Source organism: Dama dama, chromosome 25 (genome assembly GCF_033118175.1).
Source record: "Dama dama isolate Ldn47 chromosome 25, ASM3311817v1, whole genome shotgun sequence".
In the NCBI taxonomy this organism is placed as follows: domain Eukaryota; kingdom Metazoa; phylum Chordata; class Mammalia; order Artiodactyla; family Cervidae; genus Dama; species Dama dama.
Genome location: NC_083705.1, coordinates 15,370,376 through 15,384,920, shown reverse-complemented (window position 1 = coordinate 15,384,920; position 14,545 = coordinate 15,370,376). Strand labels below are relative to the sequence as shown.

The window sequence follows — 14,545 nt, the reverse complement described above, 5'->3', positions numbered from 1 at the left end:
ATGCCAAGGCAGAAGAGCCCCTGGGACTTCCCTGGTGATCCAGAGCCTGGGACTCTGCCCTCCCATTGCAGCGGGCCCGGTTTTGATTCCTAGACAGGGAACTAGATCCCACATGCTGAAACTAAAGACCCAGAATGCCGTAACGAAAGGATCCCACGTCTACAACTGAGGGTCCCATCTGCCACGCTAGAACTTCACACAGCCAAGCAAAAAATAAATAAATAAATTTTTAAAAAGAAGAACCCCAGACCACTAATGGCCTTGTAGGCATACCGTTCAAGCCGTGGATTGCCAGCCTCCAAAAGGTTTCACCAACTGTGGATAAACCACCATGGCCAGATTTCAATTGCTATTATACACATTTGAAGGCAATCCAGACTAATGTAGCCACCATTGGGGTGATAAGGATATCTGAATGAAGTGAAATTTCCAAATGAATGAAAATTAGGAATCTGAAGTATCTTCTTTAATCTGTTTACACATCCCTACTGAGATGATAAAGGACTCCTGAGAATGAGAAGTCGGTCCCCAATCATCTCTACATGAACTCTTCTCCGGCCTTCTGAGGAATGGCATCAAGGCCTCCCAGGATCCCACGTGTCCACTAACTCTCCCCTCTCACCACGTCACATGGTGTCATAGATGACGTCACCATCAGGGCTTCCATGGGTCACTGTGTGCCAAGGGACCGAAGGACTCTTCAGTCACTTGTTCTCAAGGCTTGGCTCCGGACCAGCCTCACCCAGCATGGGCCTCAAAGACGCTTCTGTAAAACCTGAGGCATCTGCTCTGACATCTTGGTCCAAGTCCAAGGGCAGTAATTGCACTCTGCCTACTTGTGTCTCTCCTAGACTTCTAATTAGGTAGTATTTATGGTCTATCCAAAAAAGATCATGCCCAATGTTGCTCTGCCCATTAAAACAACAAGGGGCCCACCTTAAGTGATAAGGGACCATCTCCATGAGACATGAAGCCATCCTGAAGTGGGCGCAAGAGGCTTTACGATGAGCCGGCTGGGATGGCGGCTTTCAACTGGAAAGAAGCTAAGTGTACCAGAGGGGTTAAACTTGTGGTTTTTCGTGCCACTTCAAAGAAATAATATGCATACATTTTCACTTACTTTAAATGACTCTAAGGCAGTGTCAGATGAAAACAGGATTTACCTCCAGCCTCTTTCACAGCTTTCGTAACAAAATATATCCCACAAGGAGTACAGAAACTAAATTCCTTCTATATATTAGGCATGCTGTCTTATCACTGCATAGTACATGACTTTATAAACTACCAGTAAGCCCAACTGAGGTATACTTTGGGTTTGCTTAAATATTCTAAAAGGCCAAAATTTTAAATTCCTTAATGTGCAAAACTGCTCTAATAAATGGATATAACTAAATGGTGAAATAGAGGACACCCAGAAAAATTTGAAATGATCCTCTTTTGAATTCAACTAGAAAAAGCACAATTTTTAAATCCCTAAAGTTATATTCAATAATGACCCATACACACAATGAAGAGAAAATCTCTAATAATTTATTTGACCTTCAGTTTCACATTGTGAAAAAAAAAAAATAACAGTTTTACAAAACCTCAAAAATGTAGTAGCAAACAAGTACATATGAACACGAACACTTTACTTCTTCAACTTACAGTTTTGTACGTGAACCACATACTCAAAATAGTCAAGAGGGATATTATTCAGCTCTAATCATTCTTATTCAGACAGGTGTCAAGCCCAGAGAAAAGGGGTCTACACAATTATACCAGAAGTGGAAGGCTGCCCTTTGTTATCTGTTTCCACAGCAACCAGTCTACAGAATAAGAAGAACCTTCTCTGTCTTATGCCAAGGTTTTTGTGTGCGCTGTGCTGTGAATTGTATTTGCTTCAAAGTGTAGGACATTTCACAGGGTGAGAATGGTCAAGCAGTGAGCCCAAATGCCTCTGTCAATTCAAAGAGCAGGAGTCCAGAAAGTTCCCTGCAGGCTGCGGGCCCACCCTGACCACCGCTCTCTCTGGCTCACACACTGCAATTAATAGAGAATTCAAGGGCAGACCACATCTTCGAAACAGCTGCAGAAAATTCACCCTGCTCTCAAAAGCCACGTAGCGACACCCACATCTTGCCAGATTTGCATCACAAACTAAGGAGCTGTAACTGCTACAATATACTGCCAGGGTACAATCAGACATTTGCATTGCTTAGAACACATCTAAGAGCGAGGGACTGACTGCTGGAAAGTATTGAGACCCTCCCTTTGATTTCAATGGCTCATTTATTTTGGTCCGACTATAGCCCACTTATTCACGGCACGGACAGACATGTACAATTAGTCTAATGTATTCAGGTGGAGAGAAATGTGAGGGATTTATCTGTCATCAGACAATGCAAACACACAATGTCAAAGGTTATCGGTCTTAAACCCTATTTTCTAAGATACAATATTATGAGAAACAGCAATGGAAGCAGTGTGAGTTGCAAATGCTGGGCTTCCCCGGACACTGGCAAGGAAGCACCTATAAGTCTACCGCTAATACCCATCACGGCACATGTTTAGCAAACAAGCACTGCAACTAGCAAAGAATGTATTCACAACCCATTCCCAGCTCTCCAGGGAGGCCTCTCGGCGGGGGCCACTGCTTACAATTCTCTGGTGTTTGGGGGGGGCCATACGTGTCACTTTGGTGCACCAAAGAGTTCTCTCAGAGAATTACCTAAGAGAGAGCACTGCAGTATACACTCTACCCCTCTGAATATCGCCTTGGAGAACTTCTAGCACTTGCTAAATGCTACAGCAGGAAGAAAGAACGACCAGTCTTGGTCAAGCAAATCTGATGAGTGAATTAATTTCTGTCGGTGAGAGTTCTGTTTTAACTAGGGTTATGGCCAAGCATTCTCACAGGGTAATAAATAAATAAATAAACTTTGGACAATGCCTTTACCTGTGCCCTATATACAGAACTAGTCGATAGAATTTCCAGGATTCCAGGATATCACACAAAGGGGAAAAAAAAAAAACAAAAAAACTGCCAAGTGATTTGGTCCTTTCCAAACTTCAGTAGCTGAGACAGAAGCAAGTAAATCGAAGAGGGATGGGAAGGACAGAAAGAAGGCTTCCCTTGCCCCAGGAGCCTCCGGCATGACCAGAGCCCACAACACCCCCAAGTTGACTTAAGTTTAAGAAAAAAATGACCTTCATGCTTTCCCTACCTCTAGGATGTAACTTTAAGTTTCTATTTTGTAATCTTTCCCTGTCTTGACATTTACAAAATCCGCCCACCCCCAACCCTGCCCAACCCACCCTCCAGTTATTTCCCTAATTGTAACGCCAAAGTTTTCACTTTTGTGCAGCAGAGCACATCACAATGGTCACAAAATTGTGCAAAACATACAACCATTCACACGCGTCCATACACGTGAAGACAACTATAAGCACTGTTTCAGCATGCAGGATTCAAACAATAAATAGCTAAATCTACAACACATTTCTTACCAGCCAAGGGAAAGTTTAAAGTCACTTATAAATAGAAAAGAACATCTAGCAAACAGCTACCAACAATGTCCCCATTGTTCAGAAGCATTTCTGGGGAGCACAGCCCTGGGAGATTAGCGTGGAGTCCAGCGGTCCTCACTTCTGCAGCCAGCCCAGCCAACTCCCCTCCTGGCCCCACAGTCGGGTTTTCAAATCTCCAACAGCAGCTGGTGTGGAGGCTTCAAGCTTGCTCCTCAGAGAGAGGTGACAACCATTTCAAATTTTACACTTAAGTGGTGGAACCCATGGAAAATCAAATGCTGAATATGGTACAGCAAGGAAAAAGGGCTGGCTTTTCTCTCCCTTTGAGAAGCTGATTAATGCTGACATTAATCCACAATTACAAGACAAGGACTAGATCACAGGTTTGTTCATTCATATTTAAACCATGTGCTACTTGCACTGAAAATCCCACCCCCTCCCCCACCCCCTTCCTTCATGTCCAGTTTGAAGCATTTACAAGGTGCAGTGGATTGGATGCGAGTCTTGTAGCAACTTCTTTTCCTTTTTCTTGTCTTTCATTCAATTTGGCCTCTCTAAAGTAGAAATCACATCTTGTCTCATCGAGGGATGGAGTCAGCTAAAATAGAGGAGAAGGAAGATTTTTTGTTAAGTCTCAAATCTAAAAAAAAAAAATTAAACTCAGGACAGAGCTGGTCAATATTGCTTCTAAAGGTCTTAATTACACATTTGGTAGGCACAGTGCAAAGATATTTAAAGTGCCAGACTTAAATGAACACACTTGTGCATTTGTGCATGCAGATGCTCCAGCAAAAACAATGGTATCCACAGAAAAGATCCTCACTTCCTGATTAAACACACATACATTCAAACCAAACCTACACATCTAGGTGCTGTTACATCTTCTGCTTCTGATATGCGTAATTCCTCTCCATGGTTAAACAGAGCCACTGTAAAGTGATCACCAGAGGGTCATAAGAGATTCCTCTGCCAATTCACGCCCACCCCCTTTGGCCCATTTACCATAAAGGATTCCAAATTAAATTTATTCACCATATAGAAAGCAGACATATTAATCCTCTTATTTAAATGCATCTCTGCTATTCATTATGGCAGAAATCAGTCTCGCTTCTTTTCACATGACAGCACATCAGGCCTCAGCAGCCAGGGCTGGAGTTTATTCTCCAAGTTCATCAGTCCACACTTGGGAGACTCGGGCTGTGGGATGCAGCATTCAGCATCATTACCCACAGGACTGACTGCCCGTCAATTAGAAATTCAAGGTGCTGGAACCACAAAGCTTGCAGGTTTCATGGGAGCTGGTGGTTTCTCACACCACCCATCCTTCACACTTGGTTAAGTCTAATTTTACATAAGGAGAGTTTGCAGAGGGCTTTTGTCTTTGAAAAGCTCCCCCTATCTGTTCTTGGAGCACACTTCCAGCCCTAGCATAGGAATCTGCAGCCCCAATGCTGAAATTCCAAGTAGAGACAAAGGGAATTCAGGAGCGGCCGCTCATCACTCACGGAGTCCTTCTTGCTCTCGTGTGTTCAGAAGTCTGATTCATTCCATTAGCTGTTTCTTCCATTTCAAAACAGCGATTCAAGCTTTCAAGACATTCCTTAGACTAAGGTGTCATCCCCCACCCCCACACCTCCTTGGAACCTATACATCAACATGAGACCAAAAGAATGTATCTTGTAACAATATGAAATTTCAAGATGTTGCATACTCAAACAGAAAAACAAACCAAAAAAAAAAAAAAAAAACCACAAAACACCCAAAACAAAAACACCTCTAGAAAGGGGAGCAGGGCACAAGCGAACCAAAATCCAAGTGTTGTCAAGCCAGGGCCACAGAGCACCATGAACATGCAGTGAAATCAAAGTCATCTCCTTTCCGTCCCTCCCAGCGCTAACAAAGCAGCAAGAAAGAATTAAAATCACCTTGGTGGATAAGCTTTCAGGCAGAGGTAAACTTTGTGTTAACACTGTATTAATTCAGGTAGCACCTACATTTGGAAGGCAAAGCCAGGTCCCGGAAGTGCTTGCAGCTCACGGCTGATACCTACACCGTACCTCTTTTAAGTCACTCCATCCGGCTTAAGTGTTTCAACACTATCTTGTGTGCAGTAAACTTTAAAAATTTAAACCAACATTCTCCCCGTCGGAAACTGCAAGAGTGGCTTTGATCAGGCCCACACCATCCTTTAAAAAGGCAAATCCAGCCCCGTCAAATTTGCTTGTCCTGTGCTTGACTCTCTGGCTAAGAGCACCAAGAGTGGAGAGGATATGTTTCGAATATAACCCAACACTTTTTTTGCTCCATTTCCCAGGGGCCGGACATGTGTGATTAAGGTTCAAAGACCCAGGAGAGGATGAATTCAAGTGTTTGCTAACATACTCACTCTGGGCTGAGAAAGAAGGTACCAAAATTGAAGTATAGAGACAACAAGCAGGTAACAGTCATAGAAACCTCATTTTCCCACAACACATAAAGCTAATTCCACTTCGCAGTAAGGCCTAAATTGAAGGGAGGAAAGAAAACTAATAAAGAGTATTGAACACTTAATATGTTACTGACACGGGCTAGGTATTCTCACCCCTTTCTTTGCTTTTTTCTCATTTATCAATTCATCCAAGTCTAAACTGGGACAGATCTCAAGGAAAGCACAATTTGAATCACTCATTTAACAAAGGAGAAGTCTGAAGTGCAGAGAGGTCTAGCCTCCACAGCTGAACACTAGAACCAGACTCACGTGGTCGCTCTCTTTCTGCCTCCAGTTCCTTATCTCACTCCAAGGATGCCAGGCCAATTACCGCTTGGAAGTATCGAAACTGTCACTGGCAACTTTTAAGGCTCTCCTATGCAAATATACTCAATTCTGGACTAACACCCAATTTAGCACGGCTGTTAATTGATGTTTCTGCCTAGAAGGTTCTTTAAACTTGCTTTAGAGTTGAGTAATGCATTTATATTGCAAATGAAGTAACCCCCTTTCAGAGCATTTGTTTATTCAGGATTACTGAGATGCCAGCAAGGCTGCAAAAACCAGTTTGGTTTGAACAGTTACCCCATTCGCTCCCCAGAAGACGGTCCTGACAGTTCCTGCACCCCTGACGGTGTCTCAGAGCAGGTAAACATTACATTACTAAGAACTGTACCAACTGTAACAGGCGGGAGGAGATGGTGGAAGAAATGAAAGAAATAAAAAGATTACATGTGAAAGGGAGGTCAATTTTACTGGTGTTTCTAAACGAGCTGTAAGAGATGGGTAAAGAAAAGACAAATGAGTCCAAATCCCCTCTTTGCTGGACGGTCCCCTTGAAAGGTGTGAAACATACTAGAGGACACAGAACCGAACCTTTCCAAGTAATGAGTTCCTCTTCACAAGCAGCTCCTCCAGAGCAGAGTCTTAAACTTCATCCTCTTATTATTAGTAACGAGCCCTCTAGTCACCAAAACAAATCAACCCATTCCACGTGCTCTGTGCTACACATACACATGCTTAAGTGACTTCAGGGCCAATCCTGAGTGCTTTACAAGCAAGCAAGGCAGCCATTAGCTCCCCGAACCCTGAACTGCAAAGGCCTATTAATTATTTGAACCAAGAGTATGATATACTCTTAAGTACACAAGACAACCATTATGTACTCAGATATATGACACAGAAACACAACTTTTGTTCACCCTGACAATGAGGTCAGCCTGAATGATTAACTCTGAAAAGCTGCAGGGAGGGCGGTTTGGATGGCTCTGTGTCCACGCATCAGACAAGCTTATACAATGCAGGTGCAACTTTTTCCAAGGACAGACCCAGATTTCACAAAAGTTAGTGAATGCCCTATAGGGGGCAGTTTGGGGATGGGGGGGTGGGTGGACATTTTAAATAAGCTAATAAATAATTTTGGACAGAATACACTGGGAATAATTTTTAGCATTTGATTTTTGAAACCCTGCTTCATTCCAAAAAGGGTTTGAGGAAGCTCAATCTAAATATCAACAATTATCTCCTGGGGTGATACCAATGAGAAATGTACTAAGTGCCCATTCGGCATGAGCTGAAGTGCTTACGATCTGGAGCCAGACTGCCTGGGCGGAGGTCTTGACCAACCTTTCCACCTGCTAAGCCCTATGACCTCAGGCAACTTACTTAACCCCTGTGTACATCAGGTGTTTTCATCTATAAAGTGCTCCTGTAATAATACCCCACAGGGTTGTTGTAGGGACCAAATGAAAAGATCCATGTGAAACACACAGCCCAACAGCCAGCAAATGGGGAGGGCTCAGAAGACATCAGCTGGCATTATTAACATAGATCAGGGTTCCCAACCAGGTCGTAATTAGAATCACTGAAGAACTTTCTAAAAATGCTAATGCCTGGGACCCATCCAGACCCAGCAAACTCTGGGGTGGGCAGATTTTGGCAAGCTCCTTGGGAGATTCTGACGCTCAGTAGAGGCTGAGAACCACTGGCTGATGATCTGGGGGGGGTTGCAGCTGTGGTCAACAAAAGTGTTTAAGCTTTGGTGTGCAAGTGATTTTATTGGTACAGTTTGTGTGGTCCCTCTACAGGATGGGCTATATGGAGCCTGTCTTATTCCACATACGAGCTTACACAGCTCACTCAACTATACAGATACTTACAGCTGAGCTGACTTACCTCAGGCTCACTCTCTCCAGGATGCAAGGCATTTAAGAAGGCAGATGTTTCCAGGTGCTGACAAATGCAGTAGGGATCAGTGAATACGGGACTGTGGTGATGCTGTTCCACGCATCCAACGTTGGGTCGTAGCAGTCCAGGGTTTTGCATCGCTGAATGCCAAAGTACCCTCCAACCACGTAGAGTTTGTTTCCGGAGGCCACGGCATGGCAGCTCATGCGCTTTGCCGTCACATCTCCCACCTTGGTCCACTGGTAAGTCTCGCTGTTGAATTTATACGCAGAGCAGGCGGAGAACTCGGTGTCTCCCCCCATAATAAAAATCTGGTTACCCAACACAGCTGCCGCCGTGTAACGCCAGGGCTGGGGACAGGTGGCCGGGACCGTCCACCTGTTCTCACACTGATCATAACACTGAACTTTGGGGAGCTTGTCATGACTGACGCTGGTACCCCCAAAAGCAAACAGCTTGAGCTTGGCACTCACCACTGCGGCGTTGCTGACCCCTTCTCGGAGGGGAGCCACCATGGTCCATTTGTTGGTTGTGGGGTCATAATGTTCCACTTGCTTCAGAGAGACTGAGGGGGAGGCTGGGAGGCAGCCAGTGGCAGCAGTGTGCCCCCCGACCACATACAGGCAGTGCTTGAGTTCAGCAGAGCCGTGGCCGAACCTGGCCACCAGCATGGGGGCCGCCTTGGACCACTCTTCATGCAGGGTATCATACACCCAGACGTCTTTCGAGACTCCATTCTCAGACCCTCGCCCCCCAGTAATGTATACTTTGCAGCCAATTGCACACGCACTGAATTCTTTTCTCGGGCTTGGGATGTCAGCCTTGGGAATGATCTCTTTGGCCTTCTGGTCGACCAGATACAGTTTGTCACACATAAAAGTCTGTCCTCCCAAGAGGAAGAGGGCATGGCCAGTTTTCCGGGGCCGGGCACAGAGGCTGGTCACCACGCCGTCATTCTGCAGGATTTTCAGTTTGCACCTGATGGCCTCTTCCACGATCTCCTTGCTCTTCCTCTGCTTGGTGATGAGTTCCTCCATGGCCACGTTCTCCATGAGATAGATGGCCGGCAGCAGCGCCAGCCGCACCGTCTGCAACAGCTCTGGGAGGTAGCAGTAGCGCTTCTTCAGGTCGTAGCTGATCCAGTTAATTGCAGACTCGTACACAAGCCTTTCGTCTTCGGTCTCCAGCTCTTCACTGGACAAGAGCTGCACTACCATGTCCTGGGGCAGCTGCAGGAAGTCTTCGTTCTTCCTGATGGTCTGGAAGTTGCTGAGACACATCCGCCAGGAGAGCTCGTAGAGTTTGGTGCACTGGTGCGCGTCGGACAGCAGAAGCATGCCCAGGCAGTTGGTGGGGTGCAGGTTCTTTTCCAGGAACTCGGCGCACGCATCCCTGATGTCCTGAAACTCCAGCATGTCGCCGGCTTCCAGGAGCGATTCTGCATTTTCTTCATTGATGATGACCCGGGAGGAGTAGGCATAGTCGAGGAGCAGCTCCAAGACTTCCGGGTGGATGGAATTGTCGAAGTTGACCTCACTGTCCTGGCTCTCTTTCAGGCCCCCGCTGAACATGGCTTCGAAGTAGCGGCTGCATGCGGCCAGCACGGCCCGGTGACAGGGGAAGGTCCTGTTGCCCGCGTGGAGAAGGACGTCAGTGAAGAGGCGCTGCTGGCGTAACAGGTTCAGGTGAGTGAGGACACTGTCCGCGTAGGACGACTTGTGGAACAGGTAGATGTTGATGGAGCCACTGCTGGCCCTGGACTTGCGGTTCTCGTGCACACTGACAGACATTGTTTCCACTCCTGAAAAAAACCACACGCAACTACTGAACAGGGATGCTCCCAGTGTTCGGAACAGCCGAACCAAAGCCACATGGAAACCAGAAGACAAAAGACACGAGGGAACAAAAAACTTCACTGCGGGCCCCGCTGCCTAATATTCTGAATAATGGATGGCCAGGCCTATCCAAAGCCAGAGACAGTTACCTATAAGGAAAGACACTCAAGACTACTGTTGAGCTATGTAAACTATACATTGTTTAAAAAAAAAAAATCACTGCTCAAGAGCAGGTTCATCTTGGAAAACCTGACTGCCAACTTTCAGGATGTTGAAGTCCTGGAGAATGTAAGTCAGCAAAAGCCAAGAGGATCAAGGTCTCATTCTCACAGGTCCCTGCCCTGGGCCAGCTGATTCAGGGTTGGTCACTTGCAATGAATGCCAGGCCTCCAGCTCTCGTAATGCCGGGATGGGCACAAGTTTTAATGCCCTATGCAACATAAAGCCATGTGTAAGACAAATACCTACTAATTAATTCCATTAAGAATTCCTTTGGTAAGACCCACTGTCTTTACCAAAGTGTAGGTACAGTAAATGGGAAATGTAACACTAAAACCACAGGTGTAAGCCAACTTCCGAAGTGACCAAACATTTATTTAACATCACAAATCATTTCTAACCAGACACCTCTACCACTTCAGTCCTAAAAGAGCCCCAGTATAAACATGACCATTTACTGATCAGCAAGCTATCCTGGAAACACAGTGCCAGCCATTGTTAACTTAGGGTCACTCTAGAATTTATTTGCACCCTAGAATTTATTTGCTGACTACAGTGCTTTCCTCAGTATCTAAATGGGAATTATAGCAGAACTGAATTGACTCTTTGGCTTTCCTCAATCATCAAAGTGTAGGCTAAAGATACAGGACACGCCTATCACCTATCTTCAAAAATTGAATTATCTTTTTCCTTTTTAACCCTACCCTTCTGTTAAGTCAAAGGAATAAAGGCTTCAAGAACCCGCCTGTCAGAGGATTCGTAGGGAAACTGTTTACTCCTGGACAGTGAACTGCATCGATACAGTATCTGTTCCAGAGAGGGAACAGCCAGTCCTTACCAGGTTGTTTCCTTCAACCTGACCAGCAGCGGCAAGGCAGGCACAGAAAAACAACAGAGGCAGGTGCCTTTGACACACCAGCCTCATACTATTAGGGGTTGCAACTTGTTTTATTTTAGGCATGTAACTTTTTATCATGAGTAAACATGACTTACTGGAGATGAAAATAAACAACAGAGTCCTAGGGCTCTGGTGTTAAGACTTTAGGAAGCAGCCATCCATCTCCACAGTGACCTGAGCGGTGACAAATGGTGAGGAGGCCAGCATCACCCCCACCTCAAGCTAAGCCTCTAAGGTCTAGTCCATGCTACCCGAGGCCCAATGCTCCAAAGAGCAACAGGACCCTATGTAAATGCACCAGGTTCTCCAATGTGTTCGAAACCTGAATTAGCATCCCTGCTGTTCAACTGCTGTAGTCATTATTTGCATGAGCACATTCAATCTTAAGTACTTTGAAGAAGAGTTTTAGCCTAAACCTCAAAAAATGGTATAAATACTCTTATGCCTTATATAGAAACTTGCAAGAATTCCAAATGAGTAGCTATGCTTTTTAATTTTTTTAAACTAATGCTTCCAAAGCAACCTCAAAAGCTGTCTCCCTTGGATGGACCTAGAGAGTATCATACAAAGTAAGTGAGACAGAGAAAGACAGACACCATATGATATTGCTTACATGGAAAACCTTTTTTAAAAAGATAGAAATGAACTTATTTACAAAACAGAAATAGACACACACATAGAAAACAAACATGGTTACCAAGGGGGAAAGGAGAAAGGAGGAATAAATTAGGAGTTTGGGATTAAAATACACACACTACTATATATAAAATAGACAGCCAACAAGGACCTACTGTGTAGCAGAGGACCTACTGTATAGCATATATACTCAATGTCCTGCAATAGCCTACAATGGAAAAGAATTCATAAAAGTGTGTGTATTCTGAACACTTTGCTCTATACCTGAAACTAACAACATTGTAAATCAACTGTATTTCAATTTTTAAAAAAGCTGCCTTCTTTCTGGCAAACAGTGAATGCAGCTCTGACAGAAGAATGAGGCTCTTGCAAAAGGTACAGAAGCACCAAAGTGCCTGCAGATTGAGCTGGAATCACACCCACCAGGCCCAGAAGGCATTTCCCTGAGCAGTGTAAAATAACACTCATAGCCAGGCTTACACTTAACATAACAGTTTAGAAGACCGTGGGATATAGGATCTGCATCTCTTTGCAGCCTGTGTTTATGCTCCTGTATTTCCCAAGTAGGTTCAAAAGCCAGCAGAAGAGCCTAGCCTGTCATCTTGGATGCCACCCAGATGGAGAAGTGTGTCACAGTCAAAATCCAACAATCTTGCAGGAATATTTGATTAAAAGGTACACTTGAAGACCCAAGGGAGACAACTTGCCTTTTGCTTTAAAAGTATGCAAACGTTAAAGCATCAGCAGAAACCCTGTATACAGCCTCTAAACACACCTTCAACACAGAATGAATCATCCTTCTGGCATTTTTTAAGCCCCCAGAGAAATAATATTTGCATGCCAACTAAGTGGCCAAAAAACGCACACATATACTTAACCTGCCTCCACAAAGAAGAAGGGGAAAAGGGCTGCTATTACCAGTGAACATCAAAAGGAATTCTGGCTACAGTAACTTCAGTTCACTTAATGCTCTTTAACCAGGATCTCAGCCTCCAATACTTAGCAACGCGTCACATTTCTTAAAGTTTTGAACCTGATCTCCAGGCCATCAAAGGAGAAACTAGGCAGATTTTCTCAGGCAATTTACATTATTGATAGCAAAGGAACAACACTATAGAGAGACTGTTAACAAGAAAAGCATTTTACCATAAAGTCCTCTATAGCACTTGTAATGCTCTTTAACACAAGGCCATGCCTGTAAGGGCACACCAGATACACGCCAAGTTCAGTGGTTCATCTCCACCCCGCCTACCAATTCCTATCCTTCCAAGCTAAGCATGTTAAGGCTAAACAACTTGAATGACAAAAAACTAATTTTTTAGAAAGCAGTTTTCATTCATTCCCCACAGACATGTGGCCGCAGTGAACATGCCCTCACTAGGGGTGTCTGTGCGTGACCCCTGGGTTCGCAGAGCCGCAAAGGGTGCAAGGGGAACAAACAATCCCGCGCGCTCGGCACAGCTCTTCCCGAGGAGGGGAGTGGGGCTGCGGGCGTGTTGCTGGGGGCGTCGATCGTATGCTGGCTGAGCTCCTCTCTCCCCAGCGGCTCGTCGGGGCGGCGGAGAGGAGGACCCTCGGGCAGCGCCCGGCTCTGTTTGCCGTAGGAGCGCAGCAGCGGGCCGGGGTCTCCGCCCGGGAACAGCTCCCCACCGCCACCTAAGTCGGAGCTCCCGGCTCCGCGGTGCGCGCGCGCGCGCACACACACACACACACGCGCGCACACACACACACACACGCAGACCAGGCAGCCCCTGAAACCCGCGGCGCCCGCAACAGGTCCGCGGCGGTGGCGGAGACTTACAGCAGTGGCGGCCGGCCACAGTACACAACCAGTTAGTTGGGTCTGGCCTCGGTAACCGGGCGGGGAGGCGACGGAGCAGACGTCTCAGCCCCAGGGAGCAACAGCGACTGCCCCAGCGAAAGGAGCGCGCATGGAGCTCCGGCTCGCTGGCTGATTACCGCGGGCTGATCGCCGCGGTCTCGCGGTTCCCAGGTCACGGACTCTGTGCCTGCCACCCGCGGAGCAGCTCCCGGAGGGCGCTCGGGAGGGAAGAGTGAGCCAGCGGCCGCAGGCGCCGCGGAAGGAGGCGGGCTGAACGCTCGGGGGAGGGAGCTGGAAAGAGCCGTGCGCGCCGGCGGCCGCCTGGCGTCTCCACTCGGCCTCTGCAGCGCCTCAGCCGCGCAGCCTCCTCTCCGGCTGCCCGAGCAGTCTGCGCCCAGCAGCCCAGCGCCCGGCTATAAGCGGCGAGACGGGGAGGGGAGGAGAGGGGAGGAGAGGGGAGGGGAGGGGAGGGGAGAGGGCGCGTAGGCAAAAAGTGACACCAGGGGGGGAGGGAGGAAGCGCGTGAAAGCGGCCGGCGGAGGAGGAGGAGGAGGAGGAGGAGGAAGGGGAGGAGAGCGTGTCGGGGGAGTTAATCGAGAGAGGAAGCGGGGGAGGGGGCTGTGGCAAGTAGGGGGAGACAGAGAGACAAAGCGGATGCGAAATCTCAGCCACGAGCAGCTGCAGCCTTCGGGAATCGCGAGTAAAACAAGTTTTCCTGGGTCGCTGTGTCCGCGTCTTGAGCAGAGTCGGGTGCTGAGGGACCCTTCTGGGGTGGTTGGGGACAGCGCGGCCCCCCAGGTGTGATCTCGGCCTTGCGGGAGCGGACGTGAGGCTCAGCAAAGAGAGACAAGAGGCGAGACGGGGGTTAGTGGTTCGCGCCCTGGGCGCACACAGCCTGCCCGCTGAGCGAGATACCTGGAGGGAGGACAGTGGCGAGGTGTGAACACAATTTTGGACACTCTGGGCACTCC

General features: G+C 47.0%; 1 protein-coding gene across 1 annotated transcript; it reads right to left on the bottom strand.

The window, feature by feature from the left end:
• Positions 1 to 1,508: 1,508 nt before the first annotated feature.
• On the bottom strand, positions 1,509 to 13,957 carry ENC1 (ectodermal-neural cortex 1). Its single transcript, XM_061129541.1, has 3 exons — positions 13,554 to 13,957; positions 8,153 to 9,965; positions 1,509 to 4,108 (listed from the first exon to the last, which is right to left on the bottom strand). Exon 2 carries the CDS (start codon positions 9,952 to 9,954, stop codon positions 8,185 to 8,187), a length of 1,770 nt encoding a protein of 589 aa, XP_060985524.1. The 5' UTR covers positions 9,955 to 9,965; positions 13,554 to 13,957; the 3' UTR covers positions 1,509 to 4,108; positions 8,153 to 8,184.
• Between the last annotated feature and the right edge of the window lie 588 nt (positions 13,958 to 14,545).